The sequence below is a fragment of the Colletotrichum tamarilloi genome (assembly GCF_030869305.1).
Source record: "Colletotrichum tamarilloi strain Tom-12 chromosome Unknown Scaffold_42.1, whole genome shotgun sequence".
Classification (NCBI taxonomy): domain Eukaryota; kingdom Fungi; phylum Ascomycota; class Sordariomycetes; order Glomerellales; family Glomerellaceae; genus Colletotrichum; species Colletotrichum tamarilloi.
In genome coordinates, this window is record NW_026849425.1 from 108,756 (window position 1) to 128,672 (window position 19,917).

General features: G+C 54.0%; 4 protein-coding genes across 4 annotated transcripts; 3 read left to right on the top strand and 1 right to left on the bottom strand.

Annotated features, from left to right (window-relative positions):
• Window positions 1-1,631: 1,631 nt before the first annotated feature.
• CTAM01_09897 (ABC transporter) lies at window positions 1,632-5,728 on the top strand (the record flags this gene model as incomplete). Its single annotated transcript, XM_060525913.1, has 2 exons — window positions 1,632-3,422; window positions 3,473-5,728. 2 exons carry the CDS (start codon window positions 1,632-1,634, stop codon window positions 5,726-5,728), a joined length of 4,047 nt encoding a protein of 1,348 aa, XP_060379422.1.
• An 855-nt stretch (window positions 5,729-6,583) lies between these two features.
• On the top strand, window positions 6,584-8,320 carry CTAM01_09898 (peptidase family M20/M25/M40; the record flags this gene model as incomplete). Its single annotated transcript, XM_060525914.1, has 1 exon — window positions 6,584-8,320. One exon carries the CDS (start codon window positions 6,584-6,586, stop codon window positions 8,318-8,320), a length of 1,737 nt encoding a protein of 578 aa, XP_060379423.1.
• Window positions 8,321-12,705: 4,385 nt separating this feature from the next.
• Window positions 12,706-12,837, bottom strand: CTAM01_09899 (uncharacterized protein; the record flags this gene model as incomplete). Its single annotated transcript, XM_060525915.1, has 1 exon — window positions 12,706-12,837. The coding sequence occupies one exon, from the start codon at window positions 12,835-12,837 to the stop codon at window positions 12,706-12,708; it is 132 nt and encodes a 43-aa protein (XP_060379424.1).
• Window positions 12,838-18,269: 5,432 nt separating this feature from the next.
• On the top strand, window positions 18,270-18,626 carry CTAM01_09900 (uncharacterized protein; the record flags this gene model as incomplete). The annotated part of the gene is made up of 1 exon (XM_060525916.1): window positions 18,270-18,626. The coding sequence occupies one exon, from the start codon at window positions 18,270-18,272 to the stop codon at window positions 18,624-18,626; it is 357 nt and encodes a 118-aa protein (XP_060379425.1).
• Between the last annotated feature and the right edge of the window lie 1,291 nt (window positions 18,627-19,917).

Consider the following 19,917-nt stretch of genomic DNA (forward strand, 5'->3'; position numbering starts at 1 on the left):
TGTCAAGAAACCTGGCGAGCTACGCAGTAAGGTTCGGGAACCAATCGGGACTGTGATTTGCCGCCTTTAAGGCTGACAAGCAAGTGACATCGTGGCCCCCCAAGGTCGCCCCTATGATGACCCTCATGTCCCCAAATTGACACTTAACTTACTTCGAGATGAGAATCAAAGTTCTCAAAAAGGACTCCATGTTGACATCCAATGATTTGACCCCAGGATTATTCTTGCTACTGCAATTTTCGCACTTCCCCGGAGTTGATGTCGCTCGAGCAGGCCACTTGCGATGCCGGTTGAGTTATCTGGATGCAGGGCGTAAGCATCAACAACAGGGGTTGGTATTATGTGAGATTAAGAGCTGAGAAGTGAAGAGGCACAGAGGGCCTGCTACGACTCTACGAGGTGATGTGTACCGGTATTGGAACCATCCGTGCGGATACTCTTACTCGCCTCGCCCATCATCCATGCTAGCGCCATTGCTTTCCGCTTCCACCATCAAATGTCGCTAAACGCTCAAGTACGAATGCTACTGACCAATAACCGAATCTTTTGCTCCAGCTCACCAGGTCCTGATGCTCGTTCCTGCGCCCACTTGGCGCATCCAGGCGATTGGCAAGTCAATACGAAGCACTTGTAACAAGTTGCTTGAAAGCCTGGCAATCATCAATATCGCATACCAGCAAGCATTGACATATGGGGCGATAAGAGCCAGAACTGACCTCGTTTAATTCGACGACCTCAAGTTACTCTGCCCAGTCAAGGATGTACGTACCCTTCGCATCACAGCCTCCAGATTTATCACACTAATCCTTCACAAACAACTTTCAAATCTTCCAAGCCTTCAAAGAATCAGCACGAAATCAGGCGAGAACAGATATTTGCTTGAGTATTCGTACAGAAAGTTTTTGTACACAATTGTCAGTCTGACCCCTCGGGGACAGGTGGGGGAGGGTTGTGGGGGACGTTTAGTGAAAACGTGCAGCTGCAGTAACACACATCCTGGGCTCGCTTGCGTGAGTATCCGCCCTCGCTTCGCCGGCCAAGGTCGCTTAGCCAGAATGTCAAAGAGAGAACGCTTAAGCTACGCTACGAAGGGTGGGCATGGACATGGCCGCGTGGGTGTTGTCCTGCACGCGCGATCCTTGAACCCCTCGGCTTGAGGTTACATGCCACTCATGCGGATGCATGCACTTGACCCAACGTCCACCGAACCGCTCGTCTAAGAAAAAGTCCATGTCATCCTCTCTATCCCCTTCGTGGCGTCTGTCATCTTCACCCATCCGATGGCGTTTCTTCTTCGTTTGGCTTTTGTCTTGTTCAACTTCCCGCCCGAGACCGTTTCTCTCTACTCCGTTCGCCTCACGGCTTGATATCTAGATCCCGCTGGTCAATCTAGTCCCTCTAATATCCACCCCATCGGTCTTTGGAGGCAAATACGTCAGAGCGTCTCTGCCCGGCTCACCGCTGTCGACTTGGTTGCATCTTCAAGAGAGATCTATTATCGATTTGTCGCAGTGAAACAAATCTGATCAGAAGCGGTCGTCCGCTTTCGCAGCCAGTGCCAACCGGCATGCGCCCGCAGTGGCCGTATTTTTCTCATCATTTGCCTCGCCGCGGTTGAATCGCCCACAACCATGTCTTCGACATCGAATCCGACCTCAAACGACGACGGAGCAATCAGGCTCGAGATGGACAAATTTGACCGCCAAAGCTCCATCGAGAAATCGACCACTCCACATGTCCATGAGCAACCTGACGCCGGGCGCTTCTCGCTCTCTGGCGCCGGTCACATCTCCCTCGACGACGTCGGAGCCGTTGATGTACAGATACGCGATTTAACTGTCACCGTCGACACCTCGCCTTCGTGGTGGGACCCTGCAACCTACCCCGAGCTGGCAAAGTCAAAATTCAACCCTGAACCAAGCTCCAAAAATCTGATTTATCACGTTAATGCTTCCCTGCAACCGGGCACACTGACAGCCATCATTGGCGGTAGCGGTTCCGGTAAGACAACGCTACTAAATACGCTATCGGAGCGCATGATCAGTGCGCGACTCGCCCAAAGTGGCCATATCACCTTCAACGGCAATGAGGGCATTCACAACGCGCGGCACGCCTATGTCATGCAGCAGGATATTCTCCTGCCCTCGCTGACTGTGCGCGAGACGCTGCAGTACTCCGCCGACCTGAGGTTGCCGCCTCCGACAACTGCTGAAGAGCGCGCTCGCATCGTGGAGGAGGTCATTCTGGAACTCGGTCTCAAGGAATGTTCCAATACAAGGATAGGAGATAGACAGCACCGGGGATGCTCTGGAGGCGAGAAGCGGAGAGTCAGCATTGGAGTTCAATTGCTGGCCAACCCGTCGGTTCTCTTTCTCGATGAACCGACAACTGGCTTAGATGCGACGAGTGCCTTTCAATTGATGCGCACGCTGAAGAAGCTGGCCACCAAGGGGCGAACCATTATCACCACCATCCACCAACCTCGGTCGGAAATATGGGATCTCTTCGACAACCTCATCATTCTCACCAAGGGGAGTCCGGTTTTCTCGGGCCCTGCAAAGAACTGCGTGCCATTCTTCGAGGGTCTGGGTTTCAAGCTGCCCCCTTTTGTGAACCCTGCGGAATTCGTCATCGACATCGCTGCCATAGACAATCGCACGCCCGAACTAGAGCAGGAGACAACGGAACGGGTCAATCAGCTGAAGCAAGCATGGATTCACGAAAGCAAAACGATTTTTGCGCCAACAGACAAGGCTATTGAGAGCACAACGAGTGGGAAAAATCTGACCTCCAAGACCAACAAACACGCATCGTACACCAGACAACTACGAGTCCTGACCAACAGAACATTCAAAGTCACATACCGTGACCCGATGGGAATGCTGGCATCAACAACAGAAGCGATTCTCATGGCCCTCGTAACGGGTTACATCTTCTACAACCTACCCAGAGATCTCTCGGGTATCCGCTCGCGCCAAGGCGCGCTCTACACTGCGGCAGGCCTGCAGGGATACCTGACTCTGATGTTCGAGGTCTACCGACTTACAGTCGACATCCCAACCTACGATCGCGAGCACAGCGAATCATGCGTCGATGCGATCCCGTTCCTTTTCTCTCGCCGCTTGGCGCGGCTGTTCACTGAAGATCTGCCCGTCCCGTTCCTGTTCTCCATTATCTTCTACTTCATGGGCGGCTTTGAACGAGATGCCAGCCAGTTCTTTATCTTCTTCGCCATCACGGTGCTGAATCACTATATTGCCGTGACGTGCGCAATTACATGTGTCACGGCGTCAAGAAACTTTCCTGGTGCGAGTCTGATTGCCAACATGGTGTTTACCCTGCAGAGCATGGCTTGCGGCATGTTCATTCAAGCGAACTCGATTCCAGTGTATGTGCGCTGGCTCAAATGGATCACATACTCGGTAGGTCCAAACAACAAAGCTTCCGGCATGGCCTTGCTAACATTGTCCAGTTCTACACTTTTGGCGCCTATTGTGGTAACGAGTTTGAGGGTTCGTTCTACGACTGCCCGGTTGATGGCGGGGCCTCGAACCCAGCATGCGTGCAGTACACTGGTCGATTCATTATGGAGTCCCTCGGGTTTCCGCAGAATTGGATATGGAGGCCCATTGTCGTGCTTGTTGCGTTTATCGTCTTCTTCTGCATCTTATCCGCCATCGGACTCCAGTACATTAAGCAAGAGATGACTATTGCTCGTGCTAGAGTCTCAGACACTGATTTATCAGCCGGCAAGGAGAAGATGAAGACGCATTCCATCTCCGAGATTCGCACTATCGACGTAGGGCTGGATGACTTTGCTCTAGCCTTGGACAAGAGGGCAGCTTCGGGCAAGACGCTTCCAACCAAGACGATCCTTAATCCAGTGAGTACGACGTTCGAGGCAGGAAAGCTCAACGTCATCATGGGTCCCTCGGGAAGTGGCAAGACGTCTCTTCTCAATGCCATGTCTTTGCGACTTCCCAGCAGCCTCAGCACGCGCTATAGGCTGTCGGGAAAGCTCACCTTCAACAACGCACAACCGTCCAACTCGGTCATTCGCTCGGTGTGTTCGTATGTCTGCCAGGATGACGACGCTCTCCTGCCGTCTCTCACGGTACGAGAGACGCTCCGGTTCTCTGCGGGGCTACGTCTTCCAGCCCACATGAGCAGCGACGAGAAATCCAAGCGTGCAGAGGAAGTTTTGCTGAAGATGGGTCTCAAGGACTGCGCGGACAACCTCGTGGGCAACGAGCTCGTCAAGGGCATCTCGGGGGGCGAAAAACGACGAGTCACCATTGCCGTACAGCTACTCAGCGACCCGCTCGTGCTACTACTGGATGAGCCGACGAGCGGGCTGGACGCCTTCACGGCTAGTTCCATCATGGAGGTCCTGCAGGGTCTCGCCAATGAAGGCCGGACGCTGATCCTGACGATTCATCAGGCGCGATCTGATTTGTTCAAGCACTTTGGAAACGTCTTGCTGCTTGCCCGTGGAGGATCGCCCGCGTATGCCGGATCGGCGACGGAGATGCTGCCCTACTTTGAGCGCCAGGGATTCACCTGTCCTGCTCACACTAACCCGGCCGACTTTGCGCTTGATCTCGTCACGATCAATCTGCAACAAGAAACACGAGAGGCCGAGAGCAGGGAAAAAGTCGAGGCTCTGATTGGCGCATGGCAGAGACATGCAAAGATGCCTGCAGTCAAGACGACGGGAGAGCTGCCCAGCATCAACGAGAGCCAGGAGCATGAAGCAATCACTCGCTCATCAACTGGGCTGGCCAACGTTGAACACCCTCGAAAAGCCTTGGCTTTCAACAAGGCAAACCTCGCGACCCCAGCCGAGCTAGGCGCTCTCGTCCGCAAACGCGCCTCTTTCTTCGTCGCCTTCCCCCTCCTCGTCCACCGCGGCCTCATCAACTTCCGTCGCCAACCGCCGCTCCTCCTCGCACGCATCATGCAGGTCGTGGGCCTAGGCATCGTCCTCGCCCTCTTTTTCGCGCCGCTCAAGAACGACTACTACTCTGTGCAGAACCGCATGGGCTTCGTGCAGGAGATTGGCGCCTTTTACTTTGTGGGCATGCTGCAAAACGTCGCCGTCTACCCCGCCGAGCGCGACGTGTTCTACCGTGAGGACGACGACGGGGTGTACAGCGTTGAGGCGTTCCTGGCGGCGTACTCTGTGCTCGAGTTCCCCTTTGAGATTATCAGCTGCCTCATATTTGGCGTGCTCGCGGATTTGGCGGTGGGGTTCCCGCGGACGGTGACAATGTACTTCGTATGCGTGTTTTCGTGCTTTGGCATCGTTTCGTGCGGTGAGTCGGTGGGCATCATGTTCAACACGCTCTTCAACCACACGGGGTTCGCCGTGAACCTCACGTCGGTGATCTTGTCTGTTGCCAACACGATGGCGGGTGTTCTCTCCATCGATATGCCGGAGCTGTTCAAGATCTTCAACTACCTCTCGCCCATCAGGTACGGGACGCGGGCTCTGGCGCCATACAGCCTAAGGTCGGTCACGTTCACGTGCGAGGACGGGCAGAGGCTGCCGGATGGACGTTGTCCGGTGGAGACGGGGGAGGACGTGCTGAAATTGTACAAGTTCAACGTGGATCCGAACGTCAACATTGCGGCATTGGCTGGGTGTGTGATTGTGTACCGGCTGGTTGCGTGGGCTCTATTGAGAGCTGCGCGGACGCGAACGGAGGGGCTGAAGAACAGCAAATGAGCGGATTGCATAGATACCACCAGTCTTTACGTCCATAATGATGATTTGCTGAAGAACGTTACCTTCGGCTTGGTGATGCCGTCGCTGTATCCTTACCCGTGATGCCGTACAATTCGGTGAGGTTTAACTCAACGCTCGAGTCCCACATAACATCCCAATCCGAATGATAAAGCTCCGATACAGGGGGCCGCAACGAATGGAAGCTATCCTGGATTCAGCCAAAGAGCCGAGCAGAGCTCAAACTTCAGCTTTATCGAATAGCCGAGGAGAAGCTGCAAGGAAGGCGATCCCACTGCCCGGTCAGCAACATCCCGGCCGGGTGGTATGTGAGGCCAGCCGATTGAAGCCGACGAGGTCCCAATCCGGAAGCTGCACAACGCCTTTGAGCCCCGCATGAGGAGTTGAAGATTCGATGACTTGGAGATGAGTGGGCAGAAATCCCGATATCGTTATCAACCTGAGGTGAGGTATCCGCACCGTCATGCCGTCCATTGCCAGTTGCGATAGCGGCGCCGAAGGATCGGAGCTTTCGAGATGCTTTTTGAGTGCCATTTCGGATGAAACGGCGGGGAAATCGGGGGGAGGCCATTGATTGACACGCCGTGCACTTATTCGTCTCATTTGTCATACTCATGGGGTAGCACACCACCGATGGACCCCGTCGCGTCTTCCTCCATGACTTCATCTCTTCATTCTCAACCTCACTCTCATCTTCACTCTCAACTCTCACTCACTCACATCAACTCCTCCCACCCCGCGCCCCCAAAGTTCTGCACACAAGTGAGCAGCAAACAGTATTGGCACATCACACAGCGTCGTTTCAATTGAGTGCTCACACTGCCGTTGATAGTCGCCATGTCGGAGAAGCTCCCCCTCGCGCACCCGGCGCCCGAGCTCACAGCTCCGGAACCACGCCGCCGCCGGACCGCGTGGTGGTCCCTCATCCCCGCCGCCCTCCTTCTCGCCTACCTTCACAAGCCGTCTGCCTCGGCCATCCCGTTCCTCGGCCACGGCCATCACCGCGGCGCTTCTTCCGCCGCTAATGCCTGCCGCCAGGTCGACCCTCTCTTCCCGACCCAGAACTCGTCTGGCCTCACCCAGCTGGATTCATACCTCGACAGCCCCAAGTTCCGCAACGAGACCGTCGCCCGCCTCTCGGGGGCCGTCCAGATCCCCACAGAGTCCTTTGACAACTACGGCCCCGTCGGCGCCGACGACCGCTGGGACAAGCTTCTCCCCTTCTCCGCCTACCTCGCAAAGACCTTCCCCAAGGTCCACGACACCCTACGCCTCGAGCGCGTAAACACCCACGGCCTGCTCTACACATGGAAGGGCTCCGATGAGAGCCTCAAGCCCACCGTCCTCATGGCCCACCAGGACACCGTCCCCGTGGCGCCCACCACCATCGACAGCTGGACGCACCCGCCCTGGAGCGGTGCCTACGACGGAACCTACGTCTGGGGCCGCGGCGCCATGGACTGCAAGAACTCCCTCATCGGCATCCTCGAGTCTGTCGAGCTGCTGATCGACGCCGGCTTCTCCCCCAAGCGCACCGTAGTCTTGTCCTTTGGCTTCGACGAGGAGGTCTCCGGCGAGCGCGGCGCGGGACATCTCGCACCCTTCCTACTAGAGCGCTACGGCAAGGATGGCGCCGCCATCATCGTCGACGAAGGATCCGGTTTCGACTCTCAGTGGGGTCAGACCTTTGCCATTCCCGGCACGGCCGAGAAGGGCTACATCGACGTCGAGGTCATCGTCCGCACTCCCGGCGGCCACAGCTCCATCCCGCCCGAGCACACCGGCATCGGCATCCTCTCCGAGCTCATCACGCACATCGAGGCGAACCTCTACGCCCCCGAGCTCATCTCCGGAAACCCGTACCTCGAGAAGCTCCAGTGTGGCGCCTCGTACGCGCCAGAGTTCCCCGACAACCTGCGCCGACTTCTCCCCGCCGACACCAGCAAGCAGATGTGCAAGAAGAAGACGGACCGCCTAGCAAAGGAGGCCGCCAAGGCCGGCCCGCAGGTCAAGTACCTCTTCACCACCTCCGTGGCGACTGACATCATCGAGGGCGGCGTCAAGATCAACGCCCTTCCGGAGCGCGTCCGCGCCGTCGTCAACCACCGCGTCAACGTCGGCGACAAGACGTCTAGCGTGCAGGAGAAGCTCGCGACCATTGTGCGCCCCGTCGCGGAGAAGTACAATCTCACACTCCACGCCTTCGACGACGAGGCCGAGACGCCGTCGAGCATCACGCTCAAGGGCAATGATAAAGTTCTCGAGCCCGCGCCCGTGACACCGACGTCGGTGGAGGGCGTGACGCCGTATGGAATCCTGTCGGGCACCACGCGCGCCCTTTACGGCGAGGAGATTGTTGTTTCGCCGGGTATCATGACGGGTAACACGGATACCCGGTACTACTGGGACCTGACGCAGCACATTTTCCGCTTCCTTCCTGGATATGATCCTGAGAGCGACGAGTGGGCTGGTGTTCATACCGTTGATGAGAAGACTAGCGTCAAGGGCCACGTTAACCTCGTCAAGTGGTACACCATCTTTTTGAGAAACATTGATGAGGCCGAGTTTGCTTAAACTTTGTTGTACGGATGGGAGGAGTGACAAAGGTGAATCTGGCAGGTGATCCGTAGCCGATAGGCATAAGAATTGTAGGTGTTGAAAGATGTATAAAGAATTTGAAACTGTCAATAACATCACAGTATGCCTCGCATGCTGAACCAATAGCATTTTCTTCTCCGTGACGGAATGAATCACCGAGTATGGATAGATGACCATAGGCCCGTTGCGTATTTGAGAGCAGGTGCGATCGATAGGGCGGTGGGAAGCCCCTAGACGGACCAGGAGTGCAATTATTCCTCCAAGGAAGCATCGCCCGTTGTAGACGACGGTCGAAAGGTATGATTTTGCCTCTAAATTTCTATCCTTAGAGTGCCTAGATGGGCAGCCTTGAGTGGCGAGCAGTCCCCAAAGTGACTCCATAGCGGGCAGCTTCCCTTCTTGAATATTTGTCTACTAGTAATTTTTGGTGATGGTATCATGCAACTCTCAGGATCCATCATCCTCATGACACTCCCTAGGTCCCAACTGCTACTATCTACTATCTCACCAATCTGAGTCTTGAGGTCGAGAAGTCGCGAGTTCGAGAGCCGACCCTCGTATCCGATGTTTCCCCCTCGATCTCTCTCTTCTCTCCAGTATATCTACTCCAGGTAGTCGAAGTGAGTATGAGCTTGGCTTGATAGCGTTTTTTGGTAGATCTCTCTGACTCCTAGATGCCTTCATCTCCCTTCGTATTTTGGCATTATTGGCGACAGAACCTTGCTACCAAAGAGGGTTCCTAGAATACTTGTAAGAAAGCATGATTCATGGATTGCCTATTTTATATCATTGCGATCAGGCTATCTCTCCTCTCACAATGGGACTGTCAGATGTCCAATCTATCATCAAAACGCATAATTCACTTCGGCTTGGACAAATCCTAATTACCTTAGAAGTTCTATCATCCGGACCGCCTGTCATAACTCCAGCCCCCACCAAACTGCATCATGCGTGCTAAAAAGTAGAAATGCCACAGCAATTACCATGTTTATTCAATCTGCAAAGTATGCACTTCTACTCTAGGCAGCTGGGCGTAAGGACGCTATTTCTGACGATTGGCCATCATTTTCCGTTTCTTAGTCGGAAGACTACCCCTTTCTCTGTGTTCGGAAACGCACTTTCAACTGTCTGACCTACACTTCAGATCGCTTCGCTCTTCCAGGACTCTGTAGGATTAGACACGACATAAGTGGCCCACACGCTCGCTGCATATTCAGCCTGCTCCCTGGAAGGCACATCTTTGCAAAAGTACTCCCGAGCTCTCTACAAGTTGAACTAATAGTTGTTGTTTACATACGCCTCTGGGACCTCGAAGTCTAGCTCGCAAATTCTCGTGTGTCTTGCTCCTTTGGTTCGTTAGGGAATGAGTTGCAGCTTTTCATACGGCAGACTAACGGGTTCCACAAGATATTAACAGGCTCATGGCTGACTACAGGTTAGCAAAGTATTTCCAAAGAGATCTCCAAAAGGAGGTCTTGTCAATTTGGTGTTCATTGCACGCATTGGGGCGCGTAGTGTTACAACCGACAAAATGTCCGAGACGGAGTTCAAATGCATTAAGGGAAACAAGATGCGACTCAAACATCCGGCAAGACTTAGAAATCAAGGACCAGTCTATTGGCCATCCATTGGAGTGTCTTCTGTATGTAGTGGTGCGATAGGGGGTGAGTTCTCGGTGGCTGCAATCCACTTTATACAAACTCAGATTCACATTGCCCAGGATGTTGGCATCTATAACGAACAGAAAGATATAACAGACCTCTATCAAACTAGCAGATTTGCAGTCCAAGACAGAATGCTCCGGGAAGACTTTGCAGGTTTTCGAGCGTTTTGATTTGCCCTTTTGAGAACAACAACCGCTAGTACAATAGAACTCAATCCCAGCATTCAAGCCTTTGACAATGCCGACGACAGCAGTGCAGATCGATAATCATGAGAAGAGGATGCTGCAGTACTACGCGAGTACTCTCGGGCCGTTGATTTCGCATCATGCAGTGAAAGCAACATATCAATCACATGCCCCTTGGCTCCTTTGACATATTCTCTCTCCCTCCCTACCTCGGGCTAACAAAGAACGGCAAGTGGTATGATATTCGAAGAAAAAAAGGCTTCACACCTTCGTCAAATGAACCGCAGCCAGAGTCTGGGTCTAGCCGCATAGCTTGAGAAAGGGAATTTGTTGAGGCGTTGTCTCGAAACACCATACATTCAAAAAGTCAAGACAATAATGCACCACACAATTTTTTTGCTCGAAAAGCAAATTACACGCCGAGCCCGCACTCTGGACACTTTTGTCTGTGCATTCAAAACCCACACTTGGCAAGATCCAAGCAGAAATAACCTTCTACATTACTGTCTCGAGTTCTGTTGGCGCCTGCAACAAGGCGTGCCCGGGAACAAAAGTAACGTTACGGGTCTTACACGAGAACGAGGAATCATGGATGCATACTTAAGATATCAAATCACTATAATTCGCCTCTCCCAAAGAGGAAACAATATTTTGAGAGCTCGTCGAGTCATCCGAACTGCGTATCAGGCGCCAAAGAAATGAACCGCTTCAGCTCGAACCATTGAACTCTGATAAACCTTGTGTCTCAAAGCACTCGAAAAGACGCCGGTACTGCACCGCCCCCTGATTTACTCTGTGAAGCAAGCGACGCCTACGGAGTACATCTTTGAGCAAGCACACCACTATGTTTAGGCAAAGATAAGCAAGATATCCCATACACTGTTCTGGACAGATAAACCCCAGTGATCACCAGTCTTTGGGTCTCACATGTCGAACCTCGGACTAGCTGGCAGCCTGTAAAACCGGGAACCTGAAGGGGGAGGGAACGCTTGATCATGGGCTGGCATCTGCTTGGTCGTGTGGTTGTCTAGCAAAGCCAATGGGTGGTGTATCTTGCTCTCCGTCGCTGATTGATCGTCTGTGATCCGTTAATTAGTTTCGTCCCGCTAATGGGAGAGACATTGCTAGTGGAGAGTGGCATGGTGAATGGAACGCCTGGAATGGCGCGCTGAAGAACTGGTTCGTCTGCAGGGGTGGCACTGGGCGGTTCCATTCAATACATTGGTATTAGGCATCGTTCATCGTCCTGTGAGGTCAGTCTACCAAAGATTTGAGAAGCGAGAAGCTGGTGGATACCGAGATGTCGGTCATCCCGATTAGATCCTGTAGACTGCGGGAGATCTCCGTATGCTGCGAGATTCAGACGGGGCGAGGTGAGATATCTGGGCAGAAATCCACTTCGGAAACGAGGACTTCCAGCCACTCCTCTCCAAGAATGTTTCTGCATGTCACTAAAGACAAATAGACTGGTAATGATGACGGGCAGCGATGCGGTGAGGCCAGGTTCCGAACCGGATTTAGGCACCTGGGAACTTGCGGATGACTAGTTTGCGTAGACACCACCCTCGTGAACGAGCTAGATCTGACCTAGACAAGGTTAGTGGCGAAGAGGCGTGCTCGGGCTTGCCTGTCTCTGCCCAAAGGTGGAACTCTGGAGAAACAAATATGAGGCCCTCACCGCACTTCTCTGAACGTTTCAATGGCAAAATAATGGCCGAAAGCCGTGTTGCGGCCCAGAGTACGGTGGTTCGGAGCGTAGTCGGACGTTCATGTCGTGACAGTTGGTGAGCTTTGGCGGGGTAAACGTAGTCGAGGCGATGTCAAATGCAAGGAACTCCCCTCCCCCGAAGACTTGGAATCGGCATGTTCCCTACAATGCGTCGACGTGTTTGGGTTTCCGGGTCTAGGCTGCTTGGACGTTGGACACCGCCTTTTCCCGCTGGGTCAGTCCTGTGAAAGATGTCGGCCGTCAGAAACACCCTTCAGATCTAGACAAACAAGGAGCCCTGCGTTGTTTCTTTATGTCCGAGGAAAGGGCACTAATTGTCGATCTAACAAGGCTGTGCGATGTAGGTCGAACACTGGAATGCGAGCAGTCAAGCGTTAATGGAGGTGGTTGGCCAGCAGGCAATCGATTGCATTCTGTGGGGGGCCAGCTGACTTCAAAGCTATCCCTGTCGTCTTGCGCCTTGCGACTGTGAGTCGCCTCTGACGCGGTCTGGATGCTGGCTGAGTGGGAAATAGGAAGAAACAAGGTTCATTGTCTAGGGATGGCTGTATACTCGGCAATGATCATGCAAGAGCTGGAGCACTTGTCTAGACGGTCGGGATGCGAATGTGCAGTTTTTGCTGCCTGTAGGATGTCATTCAGCGGCAGATGAAGAAGAAGGCTGGTTCGCGCCAAACAGAAGTTTGCTACTCTGTGTGTTTGGGCCTGGCTCGATGTTGGTTTCAATCTCGGTGTTAACGGCAGCTCGCGAGCCCTGACAAGATAGATCGGACGGTCTTGCCGCTAGATTGGCATCTGTCGCCCCGACGGAACGCTTGCCCAGGAACGTGGTGCGCGCGATCTGGCGGTGTGATGTCGCATCCGAACTTTGAGGCACTGGCCGTCTTGAGATCCCTTTCGCTCCCGCAAGCGCATTGCCCCCAGTTGTATGGGTAAAATGGACCACTGCTCGAGCACGCAAGCCATCTGTATCCGATGGAGGTATCCGTACGGGCACTGGATGCGTGGGAGAGGGTTGATGACGAGCAGCAGAACATCATAGCTGACGCGGTGCATGAGAGGCCCGGAGACATGGACATGCTGGCACGCAGGCATCTAGCTTGTTGGCTGCAAAACGCTTCGAGCGTGGGGCTGTGGTCAATCTCCCGCAACTTATTGACTTGATCCTGTCACTGCTGCCAGCATCAGCCTGCATTGCAGCGTATTCAGTTGATATTCAGAGGTGACGCGCCTTGATCAATGATCTAGCAATCGCTTCAGGCTTGAGTCGCAGCAAGCATGAGCTCGACGGGAGCAAGTGAGGCAATCGTCAAGAGGACTTTCTGTCTCTGATGAATCATCCACTTGTTGGGCCCCCTTGGGAAAATCCCCGAGTCTGCAGCGGACATCTCTCTGCAGCGGCATGGATGGTCTCAGGTTGCTCTCCAACAAGGACCCCTTTCGGTTGAGGATGGAGACGCACGAAGGGCCAGCGGACGAACCAGAGCAAGATGCCTGCCGGGCATCGAGGACACAGAAGCAACAAGCCCCCCCACAGCCTTAGTGCCAAAACCACAGCCGCCAAGGGCAAGGAAGGTGAATCGCAAAACGAGTCGAATGCGCACCAATGAGTGGAGGGTTGCGGCTGTCTCTCGGAGGGTGTGGTGGAAAGTACTGTCATGTATCTTTTTCGCTTTCCCTTTTCCTCCGCTACTGACAATTTTAGCTAGATCGACTTCCTCTCCCCTCCATTTCGACAGGCATGGACAAGGAATGGTGCTGTTGGCCATGGATCTAGGGTCGACGTGAGTTAAAGTAGTGCCCCGTCGGAGACAGAGTACTGTGTATGAGAAGTCGAGAAGTGAGTTCTTCGGCTGAGCCTGGTCATGGGAGGAATGCAAGCCGATTATTAGAGAGCAGTCCTTGAGTTATGTGCAGCCATTTGCTCAGCGTGTACGTGTACGTAGGCCGAAGGGCTTTGTGTAAGTGAAAAAGACACCGGTCATGGAGCATGGGAACGCAGATGACAGGCAGGTAGGTAACTATGTGGGTGGATTAGCTGCAAAATAAATAGCCCCTCGCCTAGTCGCCGCATCATCTGCGCCCACATAGGCCCTGCAGGAAGGCCTTGAATTATCCGTACCGTTGCTCAGGTACCACCGGAGAGGGGGCAGATCACAGTATCGAGATTCCTTGAGCAACCAGTAATCATGATCCATAGTCCATACCCAGCGTACGGATACATGTGTCCATCCACACTGACACGGTAGGTAAGGTGGTGACTCGAGGCCCCGAAGGTGGTGGTGGTGGACAAGCGGGTAGAGAAGGTCGATTGGCATCGATTGCGCACTGATGATGATCCAATGTCGGTGGAGACCAGCCGTCGACGGCACGCACCGTCTCGAAAGTCAAAAGGCGACGGGAGGTAGCCAGATCCGACAACGGGCCAAGCCTTGCGCTCGGGCGGCACCCTTCTCCGCCTTTGTCGTCGTCACTTTATTTGCTCCTCTATTGTCGTCTCAAGTTAAACGGGGTCGGTTGTCGCAGAGTCTCACAACGTTCAAGTGATGAAAGAAACTCGGCGATGCTCGGATAGTGATCGGCTGCCCGCTGCCATTGCCCAGGAGCAGCGCCGTTAATGCTGTTAGTCTGACTTGGTCTCATCCGCACGGCACGGAGGTTGTCGTACTCACATGTATGTGATATGTGACGATAAGCTGGGGTTGGTTAAGCAGCAGAGGGTCGAAGCGTAACTAGGCGCAGTATCATTGAGAGCATCCTATGAAAGCCTTGCTCGGAAAGGACATGGGCCGCGCCAGTGGCGAGACAATAGACTGTTGACTGGGTTGGCCTGGTGGTCGTCTGGGTCAGCCTCGGCCAACCAGGGATCCCATGGCTCTGGAGTACCGAATTAGGCAATCCGAGACATGCCTCTATCAGATTACCCAGTATGACCGGCCGGGAGAAAGTCCAAGTTGACCTCCATGAGCGAGTTTAGCCGGAGCTAAGACCGTGTGTAAGTGCATACTGTATTCGTACGCATGTCTTAGCCACTCGTCCTGTCCGCGATGGCAGAACTACTGGATTCGTCTGGTTGCTTGGAGTAGTGTCGCGACTTGATACGCGTGCGAAAACGAAAAAAAAAGTTGGAGTCTTGACCACAGCGGCGATGACAGGAAGGGGGTGGTTTGTCCAGTCCGCCCTTCCAAAGGTAATGGGAGCACAGGTGATGCTGATTCTGTTGAGCCGTGTGGCCCTCTCAATGGCCAATAACCATGGCATCGCAAAGCGGCCAACTTTGTTAGAGATTTTTCCGACGCAAGCCCCGAAGAATAGAGCGAAGGGACGCATTGCGATGAGATGCAACCACAATGCCTGAGTCGTCAAACAGGGTATGTGGGGAGGATTGAGATGCACCAATGGCTTCGAACCTTCTGCTGCCTTACCCTGGCACGGATATTTAGTTGATCGATAGCGGATGCGAGACAGCCAGGGCATGAGCATCATCGCTTAGGAATGTCACGGCCCTCCTGAAGCTAGTTCGTTGAAGTAATCCAGTGGTTGTTTACGTGCTCTTGTACTCTGTCGCTAGGGATATGATGGACTCTAGAGCAGCATACGGATGTTGAGGTGTAGAACATGAGGGAGGCAGAGGTTGTGGACTCGGATGGCTCGCTTTGCAGTGTCTAGGCAGGCAGGTGAACCACGTTCCTAGCTAGAGCGGACGACAGAGCAGAGCCGAATCTAGTTCGAATATCTGTGCTTTGGTACGAAGTATAGATCATCGGTCCAGACTCTATGTAGAGTACGGAGTAGTCGTATGGGATTCCGACTTGTCCGATCATGGCCAATACGAAAGACAAAGGTTCGAGGGGCCCCAAGTCCCCTGTCCCATGTGCCGGGCGTGGGGGCAGGCTCGCGTTGCACCGGCAGATGGTCGCTAACACTCCATCAGCATCAGGGCCGTGACGGACGGGACACGAGAGAAGGTCAAACCTTGGAGAAGCGATACCCATGTGGTCGCTCTGTTTGAGTTTGGAATTGGTATCTCATTCTCGCATTTGACGTTGATGGCAGTGGATACCGTGTGGGGAGTTTGACGAAAGTGAGAGTTTAGGTCGTGCCGTGACCTCCATTGTCAACGTGTGCAGGCTCAGGTCAACAAAGGCACCAGGTCCTCTGTACGGATAGGTGTTCATTCTGCGCATGCGTATCCGTAGACCGTTGCACCAATGGAAGGGGTCTCGGTCAACCGCCGATGGATGGGGCTGGGCAACAGGACCGTAATGTCGTCTTCTTGCCCGGTCATGAGAGCTCGGGAGTGTCCAGCACAAAATGCGGAGTTTTCTCCGGCGAGGCAGATCCACCTAAGATACCGACAGTGTACCTACCTAAGGTCAAGAGCACAGGATCACGAGGAGGGATAAAGCTGTCTTACGCGACGCCCCTTGGCAAGCAGGCACAGATCTCTCTGCTTTCCATTCCGTAAGTGCTTGGCCTGCCTTGGAACCTGGGAGAGAGCCCTTTCCTCGAACTATGAAGAAAGGCATGGACCTTCCATTCGTAGGAAGACAGGATGGTGCACAGCCATGTCTGCTTCGTGAACCGCCCACCTTGGTGCACAGACGACCGGGAAACGACTACGAATAGAGGGGCCCGGTGACCAGTGGTGGCAGGATGGCAGATGGGAAGAGGAAGGGACGCACGGAATACCAGGGACCTCTTACCTTTCTTACTTTAACCTCAACGGATGTAGTGGAAGGCACCTCGCAAAAGTAAGGTACGGGTGTGCCTTCCATAATACCTTGGGTACTCATTTTAGTAAGTGCACCAGATATCGTCCCTTCCTGCCTTTGCCCCATACCTTCCATGCATGCATTGTGTTCCTTACCTACCTTAAGGTACCTACATAGTATACCACAAGGTACGGAGTACTAAGGCAAGTGGTGGAGGAGGTACTTTGGGGCCTGGGAAAGTCCGGGTCGACCTCTCACCTCACCTCATGCAGAGAACACAGGCAAACCTCAGGCTCACTCTTACTTGTCTGAGCAATTGCCCGAGGAATTGCAGTTTGACCTCGGTGGTGCCACAGACTTTACCTTAACTTCCATTGACTCTCTTTTCAATCCGAAGCACTTACAGGCTACAGCATCGACACCAAACTATGCTGCAATTCCCCCACGGGCACTTACACCATCTTTAGACGAGAGGGTTTCTGAGAGACGCATGGATTGGTCCCAGGGACCCCCCATCAACTGTCAGGGTCGTGCCCACTACGTGCTAGGCCCTGCAAGATTGGACTCTGAGGTTTGAACACACCGGGGGAGCCACTAACAGTGAATGCAACAGGCTAACATCGCCCTAGATCATCGCCCTGATTGAACATGGAGTCTACGGATACTTCCACGTTCCACCGATATGTCGACGTCTTCCCTATGTTTCGATATCCAGGCTCTCATCACTCTACGCATATTTCGTACGGATAGACTCCAGCCTCCGTGCGGCCTGCCCCCGTGCTCCAGCGCCCCCATACCTCCGAACCCTGGCGGCCCGCAGTCATTCGATGAGGTGCCGACCTTCTAAGTTCTCGATTCGTTTCCGCCGGCAATAGACCACCAACTAGGCGAGACGCCGGCCAAGACTGCTCGCCAATACCATGTCTCTGTCACCACTCGATCCTCACGAATATACCCAAGACAATACGCAGCAAATCCTCCCTGGCAAGCCCTCCCACAAGGTACCCATATCCCGAACCTGAACTTGCACCCTAGTCTCGATGCCGACGAACAGCCACATTCAAGACGACGACGACGGCCACGACGACCACGAACGCACAGTACTCGGAAAAAGAAACAAGACGACGAACAACATCAGAACAGCACCAACCTGATCATGTTGAAGCCCCGGCCACTAAGCCAGAGCCAGCCTCCCACGCAGCCCGGCCCAGCGCGCCGCATCTGCATTGCAGCTTGCTTGCAGTGACAGGGCGCCATGGCACCAACCAGAACAACGCAACAAGACTTCTGCCGCTCCCGACAAGTTTCAATCTGAGGCGAACCCTCTTCCCCCCCCGGCTCCTACATCTCAGCCAGCCATACCTGCATACATTGGTATACTCTTCTCCTTCACATTGCCAAACCGACACATCGCCATGCATCGTAAGCTTTCATGGCTCATTACTGGTTTTCCAAACTGCTGCGAACCCCGCGGCGCCCCTAGTCCTGACACTCGTTCTCTTTGGGCGGCGACTTGTCTCTGCCTAAAGGTTTCCCCTACCAGAGCTGACCTGCAAAGCTGAGGCGCTTTCGACGCCCTGTCTGGGCTACATTATCTCTTAGACCTTGCCGTGGTTGGCTCACGACCACGCGATGGATCGAGGTACATGCCATGGCAGTCGAGATGGCGCTGTGTTCCCCCGGCTCTTTGCGGCTCGCCTTGCCTTCCTTCACGGCGCGCCATCTCGGCCGACAGGACCACAGACTCTTCGTGTCTGTGACCCTGACTGGATCTCCAGACTCCATGCCATCCATCATGATCCTCACAGACTCCGACACACCATGCCATGGATGCCACTCACCCACGGTTCCACGGTCGTCCCACCCCCACCCACGAATGGCTCCGCGCACAGCACCGGCCAGTCACGCCGCACATCGCTCACCAGCTCTTTGCTGATTCGCCAACCGACGATAGACTACTCCGCCCCGTCTCTTCACCTTGACAGTTGACTCTGACCAGAGCCCGTCGTCTTTCCAAATCCAGCCGCCTGCATATGCAGTGACAGGCCTCAGAAGCATGACCTTGGGTCTCACAGTCCACCATGATATCATGGTACAGAGACTTCTCCTACGCTTCGCTGCCCCAACGCCCATGGACAAGTACCGACCAACGCTGGCTCAATTCGCTTTGTGCCCGAAATGGAGCAAACCATCGTGATCCCATCTCTGCCCTGGACTCTCGTCTCGCTGGGTCCTGACTCCTGCACGACTAATACATACGGCTTACCATAGGACAAGGTTGAAGGTGCCCTTATTCCTCTTAGCCTCTCGCACAGTACCTAATAGTCTGGACTCTTGAGTCCTTCACTGTTGGAGCCCCCCCTCCCCTCCCCCGATGTCCATCTCCGAGTTTCTCTCCATCTCCCCACTCTTCTTGACACAACGCGACGCGATCCCAAGCAATGATGCACCCTCCTTGTCAGGTTTGTCTCGCATCGTCCCGGTCAATTTTCTTCACCTTCATGGCGGCTGTCGGCCGATTGCCATGTCTTCGTTCCGCCAACGGAACCAGTCCAAGGCGCAGGAGCAATACGGATAGATCCATTGCGATTTCAAAAAACCGGCCACTTAGCTGGCCTGAACTTGTCGACTCATGAGTCGTGCGAATTGACGATCGACTGTCGGTCGCCGGTCCCCTCTTGGTCTCGTCATGGTCAATACTGACCAGCCTGCAGAAAAGACAAACGGGCTGTCGTCTCTCACTTTTCACTCTTGTTAGTGTAGGAATGAATGGTTTTCTTGCTCACTTCGTCTCAAGCAGTCGAGGTGGAGTCTCCGCGATACAACATGGCCGCGCATGACTTGAGCCCAAGGACTCAAGGAGTCGACGCACAGTCCAGCTTTCTGGCCAAGCCAGCTTCTGGTCAAAGCCAAAAGAAAATCTACGACGGCGAATCACAGCTCTTGACACCATCGTGGGGTGGTGTCGTGCGGGTAGCGACTTGCAGTACTTGAGGGTACCTTGCTGTCACTGGCAAGGGTTGTCGGCCATATTGCGCTAGCAACGACCGGGGCTGATGGAGGAGTCAGGAGGGGCCCGGCGAGATGTGGGAGCGGCGGACAGGACGTTGGCGAGAGAGAGAGAAAGAGGGAGAGACTGAGAAAGGCACCCATTTTCTCACTCTTTCTTTCTCTCCTCGTCTCTCTGTCTTACGTCGTCTGTTCACGCGTACTTACTCTCCTCTCTGCTTCTCGACGACGGTGAGCACCAGTCCTTGTAATTAGTACGCCGTACGGAGTA